Source organism: Rhinolophus ferrumequinum, chromosome 23 (assembly GCF_004115265.2).
Source record: "Rhinolophus ferrumequinum isolate MPI-CBG mRhiFer1 chromosome 23, mRhiFer1_v1.p, whole genome shotgun sequence".
In the NCBI taxonomy this organism is placed as follows: Eukaryota; Metazoa; Chordata; class Mammalia; order Chiroptera; family Rhinolophidae; genus Rhinolophus; species Rhinolophus ferrumequinum.
Genome location: NC_046306.1, coordinates 33,921,852 through 33,937,985, shown reverse-complemented (window position 1 = coordinate 33,937,985; position 16,134 = coordinate 33,921,852). Strand labels below are relative to the sequence as shown.

The following is a 16,134-nucleotide window of genomic DNA, read 5'->3' as shown; positions in this document are numbered from 1 at the left end:
ATATTGTCAGTCTTATAAATCCTCTCTCAATTTCTAGTATTCAACAGCTCTGTAGAGCCTCCTTTACCTTTTATGTTTAATAGAATCTGTAGAGGGGAAAAGAGCATTTCTTCATTATCGTTGGAATAGTCCCAGTTGATCTTGTATATAATGTAGAAATCACCTTATTGTATCTTTCCTAACAGGAAATACCTCCAGTGAATGGAATTTAATTGGGACTACAGATAGAAACCTTTCTCTCTGGGAATTGGCTCAGATCATGATATTAAGAGCATCAGATTGTAAAACAGAATTTTTAAATATCTCCTCATATGATATTACCATGCACTAATGAACTGAGTTGGCCCATCACATAGTGATGCTGACACATGTGTAAGACCAGCGGAATAAACCAATACGTGAAAAGACAAATGTGTTTTTATATATACACACACACATTCGCACATACACACAGAGATCAATAACAAGGATGTTTTAAAATCAGAAGACAAGAACTGATAATTAGTTTGAAGGAAAACTATCTGTGTTTTTAAAGGCCTGTTTGGGCCACTTCCTTTCTAATCAGCCTAGAAGATTTTGAATAAATAGTCAGATACCAGGAACTATTTTAGAATTCAAGACCTGAGGGATTACTTAAGGAGTGGAGGGAGTAGGAATAGGCTGAGAGATGGGGTCTAGTGGAGTAGGACTTCTAATCTAGGTCTGCCATTACCTAGCTTAGAGCCCTTGGATCAACATGGAGCCTCTCTAGACTTGATTTTTCTCAGCGATAGAGTCAGCATGCTGGACCAAATGATTACCATGATTCTTTTCAGTTTGATGATTCTCTAATATGTTTTCATTGGTAACATGGAGTTTGTCCAACCCCCCTAGATCCTCTGAGTAAGAGATTATTCTAGTGTATCCTAAACCTGGCTGAGCAATAGATTTCTCTGGGGAGGTTTAGAACTGCAGATTCTTAGGCTCTACTCTCGATATACTGAATCAGAATCTGTGCGCATGGGTAGTATAGGCCAGCATTTGAGAATCATTGCTTTGTTCTGCCTAATATGTCACAGTGGGCCTAGAAAAGCACCTGTTTAGTTTTCATTGTTTAAGTGAACACAGAACATTCTAGAGGAGTTGGGAATTACATGATTGCATCCAATTAAGAACTTCATATCCACTTTCATTCATTTAGCTCTCCTTCAGACTGGAGCTCTTTTCTCCTTGCTCCAGAGTTTGTTGCTCCACGTCGTTGTCATTGAGCCTAGGCATCCAACACATAGCACCCATTTCATGAAACTTTGTTTGAATAGATGGATCTAAATTCATATTTCTACCCCGCTTTTCATGCCCTAAACTGTTTCAGCTGCTTATTTTATTTCAGTGTCTTCACTTCTTAGAGCCGTCAAGCCCTAACTCAGCATGTCTAGATTCACGTTTCATCACTCTTTGCAAGACTGCAGTAGCATTCTTATCCATGTGCCCACAACTGCTGTGGCCTCTTCCAGTCAGTTCTATACATAGCATTTGTGGAATCATTTAAAGGTACAATCTGATTTTGTCATGCCCCCGTTTAAACTCTTCAGTCAGTTCCAGCTGCTCTTAAGAATAAGGTATAGTTCGTTAACAGCCCACAGGACTCAACAGGAGCAGGTGCTTGTCTTTCTTTCCAAACTTTTGGTCTCTTACTCCCTTCCTGGGTCCAATTGTCAAGGTTTTCCCTGAGTCAAGGCCTTTGTCCCTGTGATTCCAGATCCCAGGAATATTGCCTCTGTCCCCCCCGCCTCTCATTTTAAGCTGTCATGCTGCTCCAACTGCCACTCTTAGTGTGGTTATTTGAAGTCTTTCTCTTCCACTAGAGTGCAGGTTCCAGCAGGAGAGGGATTATATCTGTTTTAGTGACCATGGTTTCTCAGCTTGGTATATAAGTGCTCAGTAAGCATTTGTTTAATGAATACATGTATTATTATTATTGTTGTTATTATTAATTTCTTTTTTGGTGTATTTACCACCATCAAGTCCATACCTTTTCACCCTTGATGGCTGGACGGTTGCTCATTTTCCTGGGATAAGCCTTATTACTGTCTTTACTGTCTGTAGATTAAAACCCAAACTCTTTAGCCTGACTTTATGAACCCTCTTGAAACCTGGATCCAACCTACTTTTCTATTATTTCTCTTTTGGGATCATCTTTTTCTCTTACTGAATACACGTTTCTATTGATTTTTCATGAATTTGCTAAAAGTTCTCACTTCTAAGTTTTTTACTCATGTCTCTTTCCCTTCATACACTAAATAATAATTATTAATGAAATAGCAGGTACTTCTCTGCTGACTGAAATTCTAATCCAAGTCCTCTTTAAGGACCAGCTCAGATGCCACCCAGATCAGAGCATATTTCTCTTTTCTACTTAGTATATGTAATGGACATTCAAGAAATGCTTGTGGAATTTAATTATCTACTTTATACATTTGCCATTTTGAGCTTGCTGTGTGTGGTTATTTTACCATATTTGTGTAGGCTTATGGAGGCATGAACATATTCGTTTTTTTATACTTAGCACAGTGCCTAGAAACAGTGCCTTTACTCAGAACACATTACTAACTTAAACATCTACAGTTGATGATTTTACTATTAATTTTGAGAGAGAAACATAATGCTATTTAACTGTAAATCTTATGGTCTTTCAACATAATTTTGAATCTGTTATTTACTTGGAGCATACATTTGTCCAAAACTATGCTTTACTTTTAATAATAAGTTCTTGTCTGGTGATATAATGAAAGAAAAAAGCTAGGTTATCTGAAATATTACTAATAATATTATTGCACTTCCTCCATATTATATAGCTTTAAAGATACTATATAAGTAAGCGAGGGACATGATTGTCTGGAAATATTATCTTAGAAACAACCCACAATCTCATCTGACCATTCCAAAGAGGCGAGTCAGGAAGTTGCCCACAAGGGGGCGTGCCCATCTAGAGAAACTTGACCAAGTCTCTTTCCTGTTATGCAGGTAAAATGGCGCTTTTACAACTGCATTTCTAGATCATGTCTTGTTTTCTAGGAAAAAGAATGGATGCTCACCACAAGAAGAATTTTTTACGTATTATCTAGCACCTGTTTATTTGGGTTGTGTGCTTTTCCAAGGAAGGACAGTGAACAGAATGGAAACGGAGATTGCCTTACAAGCTAAAACACATTTATGAAGCTTGTGATTATGTTATTTTTTTCTCTTTTTTTCTGTGCACACAGGCTTTGAGTGATGTTTCCACCAAAGGTCATGACCTCATGGGATCTTGGATTTTTTTTTTTCCAATACCTATTTTATCTTTGACTTCAACATTATCACCAACAATCATTTATTGAGTGCTCATTATGTGCAGGTTTTAAAGTAAGTTTTAGGGTGTAAATAGAGCATCTGGTATCTAGGCCCTGAGCATTATATGTGGTCCAGAGGAATTAAACCGTAAAGGGAAATATGCCATTTGGAATGTGCTAGAAGAATAAAACAATCAATGAGAGCTACAGAAATTAGAATGGAGAAAACACTTTAAGCTAACTTTCTCATAGTAGACCTTATAGAAGAGGTGGAATTTAAGCTGGATCTTGAATAAAGGGTGGGGCTTTGGTATCTAGGTGGAGAGAAAGTCCTAGGTTTAGAATTCTGTGAGTGGATAAACTTGGTTGCACTACAGAGTTTCTGCAGGACAGTGGTTTCAAACTCAAGTGCTTATGGGGGCCAGACTGGTAGCCTAAATGTGTGAGACAATCTATGGAAGTGGAGCAGCTGGCAATACATGTTCGTTCCATTTTAAGGTATTCAAAAACCAAAATGTTCAATGCCCAAGATACACTTTGCTGCTGAAAACAAACTCTGGTTTTGGCAACTTGGTATACTTTTGAGGATATAAGATTTAACTGTCCAAGGAATTTACTAAAGTAAAATAGTCTATAAGGAATTAAATTGATAGCTAGAGTCTCCCCTGAATGTTTGTCTACTTTTATTTGTGCTAACTATACTTCAGAGCAAATAAGAGTATTTTGAAATGTGTATGAATGGGGCCTCTCTTGGTGGCTAGGTGCATCAAATAGAGGCTTTTCAATGTTTGGAGTCTCTGAAAGCAATTTCTAGGATATAGTGCTATCATAATTAGTTTACATTGTATTTTATATCAGAATATATTTAGCTCCTTTCCTGCTCTTTGTAATTTTTTGGTTTATTGTTACTTTCTAATAAGATTTTAAGCTATTGAGGAATAAAAGGAGAAAAAGTGTATGGACGTTTTCTTTTTGTTTTTTAATATGCTTATCTTTAGTAGTTACGTATTTATGATTTTGAAATAATTTATATTTTTGTGAGTATGGTCTTTAATTGTATAGTTAAATACATATTGCTACACTTTAAAAATCTCATTAAATAAAGTAACTTATTACTGTATTATGAAATTAATACCAAATATTTTTTTCAATCTGGAGAGGGTTGAATTTAAATCCAGGTTAAATGACCCATCCCAATTGTCGTGGTGTTTCATTGGTAGGAATAGACTCCAGATTGTCCAGATTACCTTTTAGTCCTTTATCTGTTATTCCCCACTGCTTTAAGACTCAGTTCAAAGGCCAGTGGAGCTCTGGTATTTAAAAGAAAAAGTGTAATTTTATCCAGAGAAGGTAAATGTATGCCCTGAAATGAAAGAAAGACCAGAGGTCCAGACCACGACCAGGTGTTCCTGAAAAGAGCCAAATTGGACAAGTAAATTGAAAAAGGTTGCTTGCTCTTATTAAAGAGACTTTGTTGCTGTCTATTTAATTAGCAAGGTCTTAGCTCATGTATTTCTGCGTTTTTTAATCTGCCCCGTAATGAAGTTCATAGCCTATTAGTGAGTATGCTGGTAGCATATCGTACTATCTCTGTCATTGAACTACTATGATATATGTGCCCCCAGCAAGTGGAACTGCCAAATAATCTTGATTTCCTCCTGCTCCCTTGAACATATTTCCCAGACAGTGATGCCTGAGTTTAAGATGGTGAAGGACTACCCGCTCTCCAGTGGAAAAATGCGAAGTTGCAGCTAAAGTATAGTGTGGGTGGGTATTACTTCGTTAGAGCTTTAAGGGAAGCAATTTAGAATCAAAGAAATCGAATTGGTTAGTCAAAAATGTGATCTGGTGCCAGATGACCTAAGAGGATGAGACGGCAGTAAAGAAGTGTTACCAAAAGAAAGTACCGTCTGGAGGAATGGATGACCAATCTCAAGACATAATTTCTTTATAGATAAAGTGACAGGTTTAATGTTTGATGGTAAGAGCTTTAGAGTTTGTTTGAACAGTAGACCGAAAGAAGGGCATGCGAAACCTCCTGGAAATAAAGATCAGTCCCATATTTGAGGAATGAGTCTGGACTTTTGTCTGGTCATTATGGGACCAGCCCAAAATGTCACAGCAGTTGTTTAAGCACATGTTTTTGAGAGAAAAACAAAAAACATATTTAGGAGTGATGCACAAAAGCATTATGATGTTAGGGAAGATCTAAATATGAAACAATCAGAGAGAAACCCATGAGGTAATAGGAAAACTGCTTTAGATAGGCTGAGTTTGGATCGTGCATATAAACTGAGCAAGATGCAGTTTCAGAGGGCGTAGATTTTGATTAGTTAGGTTCAATTAAAAATATTTATGACTCTTTGCTAGTTGCTGCTTACAGATGGATGAGGGACAAGATAAACTACAAAAGATCCCAGAACAAGCCAGAGTATAAAGAGTTCCTGGATAGGGGGAAACTGCATGTTTTAGGTTGTGCCTTTAGGTCTTCACAAAGGCTTCCCATGTGTTTGGGAAGCCATTCAGGAAACTTTTCTGGAGTTATCTGAGACCACAGGACTTGAAGAAGGGCAGTATTTTGATGTGGGGCAGGGATAAGGGTGTGGAGAGCCACATTTGCACTGGAGTGATGCAGGCAGAAATGCCAGTTTCTGCTATTACTCTAGAAAGCCAGGGCTCCTGCTGGAGGAGAAGGCAGGAGGGCCAGGTATTTAGGTGATATACGGAAAATTACTGCCTATTAGATTTAATTCATTTATTTCGTCCATTCAAAAAGTAGTTTTTTCACAGAATCAATTTTGCCTTTTTTCTAATCTCTTTATTTAATGTTTATTTCTCTTTCCCTGATTTTTCATCTTATCTCTGTTTTCTCCTTTCTCGTTGTGTTTATCTTGTTCTCTAACTTCTTTATTTGGACACTTAGCCTATTAATTTTTTATGCTTTTTGAATATCAACATTTGGGGTATAAATTTTCCTATAAGTCCCACTTTTCTTGTATCCCACAAGTTTAGAAATGTAATATTTTTATTATTATTCATTAAATATTTTTGCTTCTATTTAGATTTCTTGTTTGATTCATGATTTATTTAGAAGTGTTTTTTTTTCTTTTTTAATTCCATAATTTTATTTATTTTTATTGACTGCTTAGTTGTGTTACAGTCAGAGGTTATATTCTGTTTGATATTATTTCTTAAAATTTGTTGTAATTTAGTTTAGTGTAGGATCAGTTTTTGTAAATATTTGTATGTGCTTAAATTAAAAAGAATGTCTCCTCTCTAATTGTCGGGAACAGAATTATTTGAATGCCGATCTTATGAAACTTTTAAATGTACTAATCGGTTCTTTTATTTCTTGCCGATAATTAAGAGAAATTTATTGAAATATCTCATTATAAGGTATGGTGATATGGTTTGTTTATTTCTCCTTGTTCTGTTTTTGCTATTTGAGGCTATTCTTTTTAGGTACATACAAATTTAGAATTATATCTCCTTAGTGATTCTAAACTTTCAGTATTTATCATGTAGAGACTCTATCTTTATTAATACTTTGTATCTTAAAACTTACTTTGCTTGATGTTAATATTGCTACATTGTTTGGATACATGTCTTCCGCCCTCCTCCCCCCATCCTTTTACTTTCAACTTTTCCATATCCTTATACTTTAGGTGTTTCTCTTATAAATAACATATAGTTAGATTTTAAAACCTAATTTGACATTCTACTAATACATTATTAATTTTAAAGACAATATTAGTTTTGGTTTATATGCAGGTTTGCCATTTTTTGTTTATACATTCCTTGTTTCCTGTCTGATTTGTCCTTCTTGGATTATTGTCTTAATCTGTTTGGGCTGCTAAACAAAATACCATAGACTGGGTGGCTTATAAACCACAGAAATGTATTTCTTCGTACTGGAGGCTGGGAAGTGTAACATCAAGGTGCAGGTCGATTTGGTGTCTGGGGAGAAGGGCTCAATTCCTAGACGGCCATCTTTTTACTGTAACTTCACACAGCAGAAGGGGCAAGGGAGCTTTCTTGGGAACTCTTTTTAAGGGCATTAGTTCACTTAATAAGGGCTCCACCTTCATGACCTAATTATCTCCCAAAAGCCCCACCTCCTAATACTATCTCCTCGAGAGTTAGGATTTCAATTTGTGAGTTTGGGGAGGACAGAAACATTTAGACCATAGTAATTATTTTCCTTCTTCTTGAAGTATATCACTCATTTGTTTATTCATTCATCCCTTCAACAAATATTTATTGAGTACCTAAGAGGGTCAAGTACTTTTCTGGGTGCTTAGCATATGTTAGTGAATAAAACATACACAGATTACTGCTTTCCTGGGGCTTCCAATCTTGTGGGGGAGATTGGCAACTTAAAAAATACAAAAATAAATTGCATATTTTAGGAAATGATGAGATGTTATGGAAAAAAGGTAAAGGAGAGCCAAGAAAGGGAAATTCATCGTGCTTGTGAGTAGATGGGAGGGAGGATGCAGAGGTCAGGTTGTGGTGATAAATAGAATGGTCCTTCAGGATTTCAGTAAGTGCAGGGTCATTGGGTGGTAAACCCATTTTATTTACCTATTTATAAATGTCTTCATTTTATTGTTGTTCCTAAGAGGTAACTATGTTCATAGTTACTTTTCTCTGAGTACCTTGAAGACATCATTCCACTGTCTTCTGCCTTCTATTGGGCTTCTGGAAATTCTTTTGTCATCCTGTTGTAAAAGAGTTTTCCTTTATATCTGCTCCTTTCTTTTCTCTCTGGCTTTATGAACATCTGCATTTATATTTTTCATCAATTAGGGGAAATTTGAGTCATTTTCTCTTTAAATATTTTCTCTCCTTTATTCTGTTTATTTTTTCTCTCATCCATATTTTTCACCATTTCTTTTATATTTTCCATCACCTTCCCCTCCACTTATAATTGAAATCAAATGTGTATTAAATGTTATATAAACATAATGTGTTACTTTATTATGAAAAAGTTGGAAAATTTGTTTGTGTTCTGATGTTTTAAATTCTTGGTTGTATACTTGAAGAGAAATACATTGGCTGTTGATATTTTTTTAGGTAAAACTTACATACAATGAAATGCACACATCTTAAGTGTATGGTTCAATGAATTTTGACATCTGTATACAACGATGTAACCCACACCCCTACCAAGATATAAAATATTTCCATTAGTTTATGAAGGTTCCTTATACCCCGTCATAGTCAATGCCCCCATCCCCAAACAACCACTTTTCTGGTTCTTTTTCACCATCGAGAGTTTTACCTGTTCTCAAACTTTATATAAATAGGATCATGTATTTTGTACTCTTTTGTTTCCAGCTTCTTTTACTCAGCATGTGTCTAAAAGATTATCCATATTGTTGTACATATCACTAGTTCCTTTTAATTGCTGAGCGGTCCTTCACTGTTTCCTGAGTCACATTTTGTGCGTACTCATTCCCCTGTTGATAGACATTTGGGTTGTTTCTAGGTTTTTACTATTGCAGTTAAAAGTACCGCAAACATTCTTGGCATGTTTTGCCATATATGCTTTGATTTCTCTTGGGTAAATTGCTGAGTCATAGCTAAGTGTATATTTAATTTAGAATTTAAAAATTTTGATCTTTAAATTTAAAATTATAATTAATATTTATTCCAGAAAAATAAGATAAATTGGATGTATTCATCCTTATAGTTTTTAAACTGATTTTTGAACTCATTAAGGTGTGTTCTATAATTATTTTGATCAGATGACTACAATTTAATGATCTAGTTAATATTATCTTAAGGAGCTTGTTAGAATTATCATCATTCTTAAATTCATCAATTTTTATTTCAATTTCAGTGTATCTTAGTTTACTGTCCTTAACCAGTGGTTCTTTATGGGTATAAATTAAATAATAGGAATTAAACCTCCTAGGAATAAGAATAAAAATGATTTAAAGTTGTATAAAACTACCATTGTGGGGGTTTTTACTATACAGCTGTTTAACACTCTAAGTTATGAGAGTGTTCATCGGGTCTCTACTGTCACTTAGATATTCTCATTCGACGTGCACACACACACTAAGGCTCTAAGTTGTTCCATTTTGAAGAGAAGAAAACCCATAATTCATTATTTGAAAGATTATTAAAAAAAACACCATGAGATTAAAACCATGGCCTTTTTCACTTGTAATGTTGCAAGCCCCAGTGTTCTGCCAGTTGGAAAACATTGTCCTTTGCTATCGTTGAGGGTTTGGAATTTTTAGGTAATCCTCTAGAACTTTGTTATGGTGTGAATTTATACTTAAAGCTGTATCCAGATATATTAAAGCCCCTTAAAAGCGTGGTTAACCCACTTTATTTTTGTTTTGAGCTAAAAATGTTTAACTTTTGTTGAGTGATTTAGGGAATAAATTATAAAATTTTTAGTATCATATAAAACTTTCTCTGTTGTAGATGTCTGGCCCTAATTTGTACAGTGCTGCAAAGATATTTAATACATATTTATTAAACAAAGAAAATAAAGTATTACTTAAGAATAGACTTCTTGACAGTAGTTTTCAAGAAACTTCATTTATAGTGTTGGGCATCAGAAAGGTGATTTTCTAAAGAGAGAAGAGAAAGGTCATTATATGTTCTTCTATCCAGATTTTCCTTGGTTTCGGCTAAGCCAGATACATGAGAGTGGATAATTCTAGCTAAATCATACTTTGTACACGCTTGATATTCCCTGAGCCCACAGTGCCCACAGTGTAAGGGGCTGATGTGTGGGAGGTTGACACAGAGCCAGATCTGGGTGTCCTGGTGCCAGAGCTGTCATTCCATGTTTAGGGTACTCAAATGTGACAAAGCTTTATTATGCTGGCGTCGCTGTGCTGTCATGGAGGGCATCAGTCATCGGCTTTTCTCAAGTGGACGTTATAATCCTGCTCACAAACCTAACAAACGTATATTAGGAAGGTTTGGTATATTTTCAAAAAAATGTATTTCTCCCTTTATTATTGTATTAGGATAACCCCACCATATACCAGTTTCAGGATGCCTGATACATTTGAGATATTATTCTTGTTTTTAGCTACTTGATAGCGTAATTCTGGACAGAAGAAAGACCAAGTTATGGTTAATGAGATAAGTAACTGATAGATGGTACCTCTTGGCAAATTTCAGAATTAGAGTTCAATTTAAGAGGTGTAATTTTCTGTGGAAATTAAACTTAAACTTTATTTTAAGGGATGTATTCCTTTTAAAGTAGTTTACATGTGTTAATTAATTTAATTCTTACAATAACTGTGTAATAATCATCTCTAATTTGGAGTGGAGAAAAATAAAAACTTTTGACATTAAGCCCAACAGTGATTAAATTCCTTAATTTTAATTTTAATTCTAGTATATCTTAGGTTTACTGTCCTTAACCAGTGGTTCTTCATGGCGTATAAATTTTTGGTTATTGGTTACTTCAGGAATGTCTTATTTCAATGTTTTCCATAACACCTGCACTCTCTATTCCAACTTTATATACATGTGTTTATTCTGAGGGGAACTATAGTTCACATAGTTGCTTTTTAGTCACAATTTTATCAAGAAAGTAATATAAATAGTGTGTTTCAATCAAGGACAGTAGGTATATGTGTATCTGTGTGGTGCTTGTACTTTTAAGTATTTATGGAGTGTAAGAGTATAATAGTAGCTCTACATAGTAACAGTCATTGTGTGTTTTTTAACCTTTCTAAGATTTCATTTCTGTACAAACGAGCATTGTGAAATTATTATGGCCAAAATACCAGTGTTTGTCTTTCACTCAATTTATCTGCACTTCATAAAAATGCTTAAATATTACTTCATCATCCTTAAATTTGCTTTTCACTATGGGAAATCTATGAACTAATTCTTGAATATTTATGAAGTAATCCTGATTTTTGCAGGTGTTGTAAGCCCTTAGGAGTATTTACCTTAATTTGGAACAGGATTCTCTATTTTTTGCTTGGTTTTTCATTTTTGAAAACCAAGTTACAGTAAAGCCATCTATTTATAATCCTTTTGAACCCTTCTACAGTAGTTTGGTTAGGCATATGATTGAAATGCTCAGAGAATTATTTTACAGACAATGTGTATCACTGTGTATTTGTTATGTATCCCTGCAATAAAATTTCTACTTTATAGAATACTTGGGTAGGATCAGCAGTCTTAATTAATAAAAAAAAGAAGTAATAAACAATACTTTTTCTTGACTTTTTTGTTGTTGAGGGAAGTTATTTTATAGTGTCTGTTTACTTGTATGAAAGTTGTCCATTTTTAAAAAAAACCAGTATAAGATCAATAATTCAAAATACTTTGTAGTATGTTCATGGTGGTATGACCATAGTCATAAGCTGCCAATTGATAATTGAACAAGATGGAATGTGTTAGTCTTAAGTGTTTTAAGTTCTCCTTCAGCAGATTTGTGTCTATAAAATTATTTGCCTCAGAATGAGTAGAGCAGACATTTGGGTGACAGTGATCCTGTGGGACGCGACCAGACCTGTTTCTCAAAGTAGGGTCAGCATGCTGTGGACCAACAACATCAGCATTGCTGGGATGCAGTGAGATGTACAGTCTTGACCAATCCCAGATTACTCCATCAGAATCTGCATTTAAACAGATTCTCCAGATGATTTGTATGCACATTAAAGTTTGAGAAGCCCTCCTGTAGAAGACATAAGACTTGGCATCTGGACAAGTAACAAATACTTCTCTATCTGTGGTTGCAAGGATATAAAGATTCAGGAATCTTTTCTTAGAATAACGAAACAAATGTTTACTTTAAAAGTATGTTTCTCTTTAGGAATACCCATCTTTTCTGTAATAAAATGTGTCTAATGCATTTCTCTACTTTGACACTTTTATCTACCAAAGAAGATAAAGTTCACTTTGTCCGTACCAAATGAGCCAACACGGTTATTGTTAAGTCTTTCCTCAGATAGTGGCATCCTCTGGATTTGCATGAAATTGAATCTTGAGTAAAGGAGATGGAAGACTGAGGCCCTGCCATTAGAGTGGCATGGCATGTATCATCTCTTACTAGGCTTGTTTTTGTGACAGGATTGTAGACATAATTGATTTCCTTCTAATTAATGAATAAGTATGTCTCGAATGTGTGCTGTGTGCAAAATGAAACAGAGTGGGTCAGCCCTTTCCTCAGAGAGTTTACCGTCAGATTAGGGAACTATCCTTGAAAGTCAGGCAACCTGCCACCAGTAGGAACTGTGGTATTCTGGGGTCTGACCATGCGGATCCATTGGCAAGACTTCTCCCAGCTGTGATTAAAAGGGAGAGTAGGAATATAGCACTCATTTCAGTCAGAACTTTTCCATCAAAGTAAGTACTGTCATAGTATATCAGTAGACTTAAGGGGAGTTAGAATTTAGAGCAAGAACCAAAGAAATATAAATGTCTATGAGGTGTGATCAAAACATATGGTGAATGTTTAAGTTAAAAAAAAATTATTACAGTAAAAGACACATTGCCATTAGTACACGTCAGAATACTTCCTCTCGCCTCAAACACACGTATCCCATCATTCTTGCCACTTTCTGAAGCAGTTCTGGAAGTCCTCTTTTGTGAGTGTCTTTACTTCATCCTCCATCATGACAACGCTCTGTGTCACACGTCGCTTCTGGTACAGCAATTTCTGTCAAATAGAAGCATTGCAGTGTGTCCTTATCCACCTTATTCACTAGATCTGGTACCGTGTGACTTCTGGCTCTTCTCGCGTAAAAGTGATTCAGGACATCGAGGCAGCCACAACAGCACAACTAAAGACACTCATGAAAGAGGACTTCCAGGACTGCTTCAGAAAGTGGCAAGAACGATGGGATAAGTGTGTTGGAAGTGAGGGGGAGTATTTTGAGGGTGATTAATGGCAATGTGTCTTTTACTGTAATAATTTTTTTTTATTTAAACATTCACTGTATTGTTTGAGCACACCTCATAGATGTGCTTTCTCCTAACAGACTTAATGTAATATTTAGGAAGAATCTTCTGCTTCTTTTTTTTCCCCTTTGCATTCTGTTTCCATTATTTCAAAACTCCCTTTAATGTTGCTCAACTTCTGAGATGGCCCTACGTGCTTATTTACTTCTGGTGATTGTCTTAGCGTGGCACTTCAAAACTTTTTAGCTGGTGACCTCTCAGTGCAAGTGAGACACAGAAACACAAAGATGCCTCTCAGGAACATACAGTTTTCTGCCATGCAAATGGCAAGCGTATTGCTGATATAGCAGAGAAAGGGGCTTGCCATACATTTTCTTGCAAGCAAGGAATTGTTAAAGAAAATTATAACATAGTATACTTTGGCATTGTAAATACTATTCTCTTCATTTATTGTGCCAACTATATTACTTACTTTTAGAAATTTGTGTATAATATTTTAAAAATTCTAATAGTGGCATTTATTGACTCACTTATGCCACAGAGCATTTCCTCTACAAAAGCTCAATCGTGAACTTAATTCTTGAGAATAAGAAGGCACTGTGACATACTGTAATTTATATTAAATTGTTTTCCCCCCTCCCTTAGAAAGGCAAGTTAGTTAGGCTTATTATTAGAGAAAAGCTTTTATTCAGGGTTTTTCAGTGGAAAATACATTTTGACTTGAACAGGATTTAAATGACAACTTGCAAATAGATAATTTTAAGAGATTGCTGAATGTTCCACTTAAGGATTAGCTCAGATTTTATGTCATGGTTGTACTGGAAAGTACTATGTCGTCATATCAGCTTGCCACCCACCGTGCTTAGTGAGTGCTCATGGCACTTTTGCTCTGTAGGAGAACGACTCAGGCACTTTGGACACAGTGGGCGCTGTGGTTGTGGACCACGAAGGGAATGTTGCTGCTGCTGTCTCCAGTGGAGGCTTGGCCTTGAAACATCCGGGAAGAGTTGGGCAGGTAAGTAATTACGGGGTTTTTAAATGGCTTTTCAGGTTAAAACATGGAATTTTCTCACTCACAATTTTTAAACTGTAGATGTTTTCTTCTTTAGAAAAAAATAAATGATGTCATTGTTCTTTAACATTCATGTAGTATAAATCATCAATCAAATACCTTTTCAAGATTCTTTCTTAAGAAAAAAGAAAAACCTATTTCATAGGAATAGGGTTCTTTCTGATGTTTAAAATTGGTAATCCTGTGTTTTACTATTTTCAACAGAATGGGTCTGACCTGGGCAGTCAGTAGACATTTAATAAATGTGTGTTGATTTCCATTTTCTCTCTTTGTAAATGTCATTTTCTCTAAGGAGCAAGCACTACCTGATTGTGTTGCTGCTTGCTTTTTAGGTGGGAAGTGATTTTTAGGTGGGAAAAAAATACGTTTTGTATTTCTTCCCTTCAAGGAACATATTGACCCTCTAAACTAATAAGCATTGCAACTATTGTATAGACTAACCAGTATTTCAGGTCACCAACACATGATAGTACTCAAAAAATCTAGATATAAGGAGGCTCTAATTTATGAGCAACTGACTTATTCCCAGTTCTCTGACACATCTTTTTCTCCCGATCCCACCTTCAACCTTTAGGCCTATACTGAGAATGAAATTCAACACTCCATTTGATCTAGTAAGCTTTCTGAGTATAAACCAAGTTGGCACATTACTTATGGGCTTGGTAAATATTTGTTGAGTGAACAAATGAATTGGATACCCTCGTGGAGTCTGTTAAAGTAGTTGCAAGGGGTATGTTTCAGCTGAGTGTTTGGATCTCGTGTTACATATGGAGCACTGCTTGGCTGCTCTTTGCACTTTGTCTCATGTTTGAGAAGAGTCGGCGTCACAGTTGCTTTGGACACGGTAGTTAGTGAATGCTTGAAGCAGAGTGATCTGATTCATGGAGGACATCTTTGCAAAGCCCAAGTGTCTTTTCCTAATCTGCCTTTTATTGTGGACAAGCCACTTACAGCCCTGTGGGGGGAAAGGGAAGGGAAGAATAAGTAATTTTGTGTAACTCTTTGTCTGCTGCACAAGTGGATTTATGGGGAATGATTGCTCAATATATATACAGTGCTTTGAACTCATTATAAAAAGCCTTTGTCTGGTCGTGGTATTTTTCCACATTATAAGTTCCTATGTATTTGTCAAGTTTGGAATAAGAAAACCAAAGTTGGCATATCAGATTTGGATGCCTTGGTGGAGATGGAGAGAGAAAACCAGCAGAGCCACCTTCATTGGATTGCAATTCCCATGATTTTCTCACTGTTTTTTGTTTGTTTTGGTTAGGGAAATAGCAACAACAGAACCAAGGATAGTTCTGGACTGTGTTAGCAGGATATTACGTTGAACAATCTTGAAGCTGTTCTGCCACTGCACAGCACACTATCTTGGAAAAAGAAATACTTACATATTTTTTTGCTCCACTTGGCTAGTTTATGAATACCCAGTTTGTGAGAACTGAAAAATCAGGAAAGGGTGTGGAGAAGAGGAGTCAAAGTACTTACAGGAAAATACAGTTGAGTAATTGGATTATATTGCTGGATAAGGAGTACAATAATCCTGGAAATATGTAAGCATCAAAAGAGAGGTAAAAAAAGCTGTTCTTGGCCATCAGGACAAAATGTAACAAAATACACAAGCAAATTATTTTAAAAAAGCAAAAACTTTTTTTAATGTGCTAAAACTAGATACTTTTATTAAATATGTTTAAACGTACAAATGAACTATTTAAAAATTTTAGCATACTATCCTGCTCTAGATACATAACAGTTCAGATGGTGAAATGGCAACTTGAATTAGAACTTATTTGCTTCTTTAGCTTACCATGATAATTAGAATTTAAACTGAGACATGAGAACAGAATTATTATATTCCAG

At 35.5% G+C, this 16,134-nt stretch overlaps 1 protein-coding gene across 5 annotated transcripts in view; it reads left to right on the top strand.

The window, feature by feature from the left end:
* Window positions 1–16,134, top strand: part of TASP1 (taspase 1) — a 245,179-nt gene that overhangs the window by 91,921 nt on the left and 137,124 nt on the right. For all 5 annotated transcript variants that reach the window (XR_004421841.1, XM_033095350.1, XM_033095348.1 and 2 more), the window contains one exon: window positions 14,098–14,217. Coding sequence is in view for 4 of the 5 variants with exons in the window: in XM_033095350.1 (XP_032951241.1) it covers window positions 14,098–14,217 (120 nt within the window). In the remaining variant the exon portion in view is untranslated. The remainder of the gene's footprint in view (window positions 1–14,097; window positions 14,218–16,134) is intronic.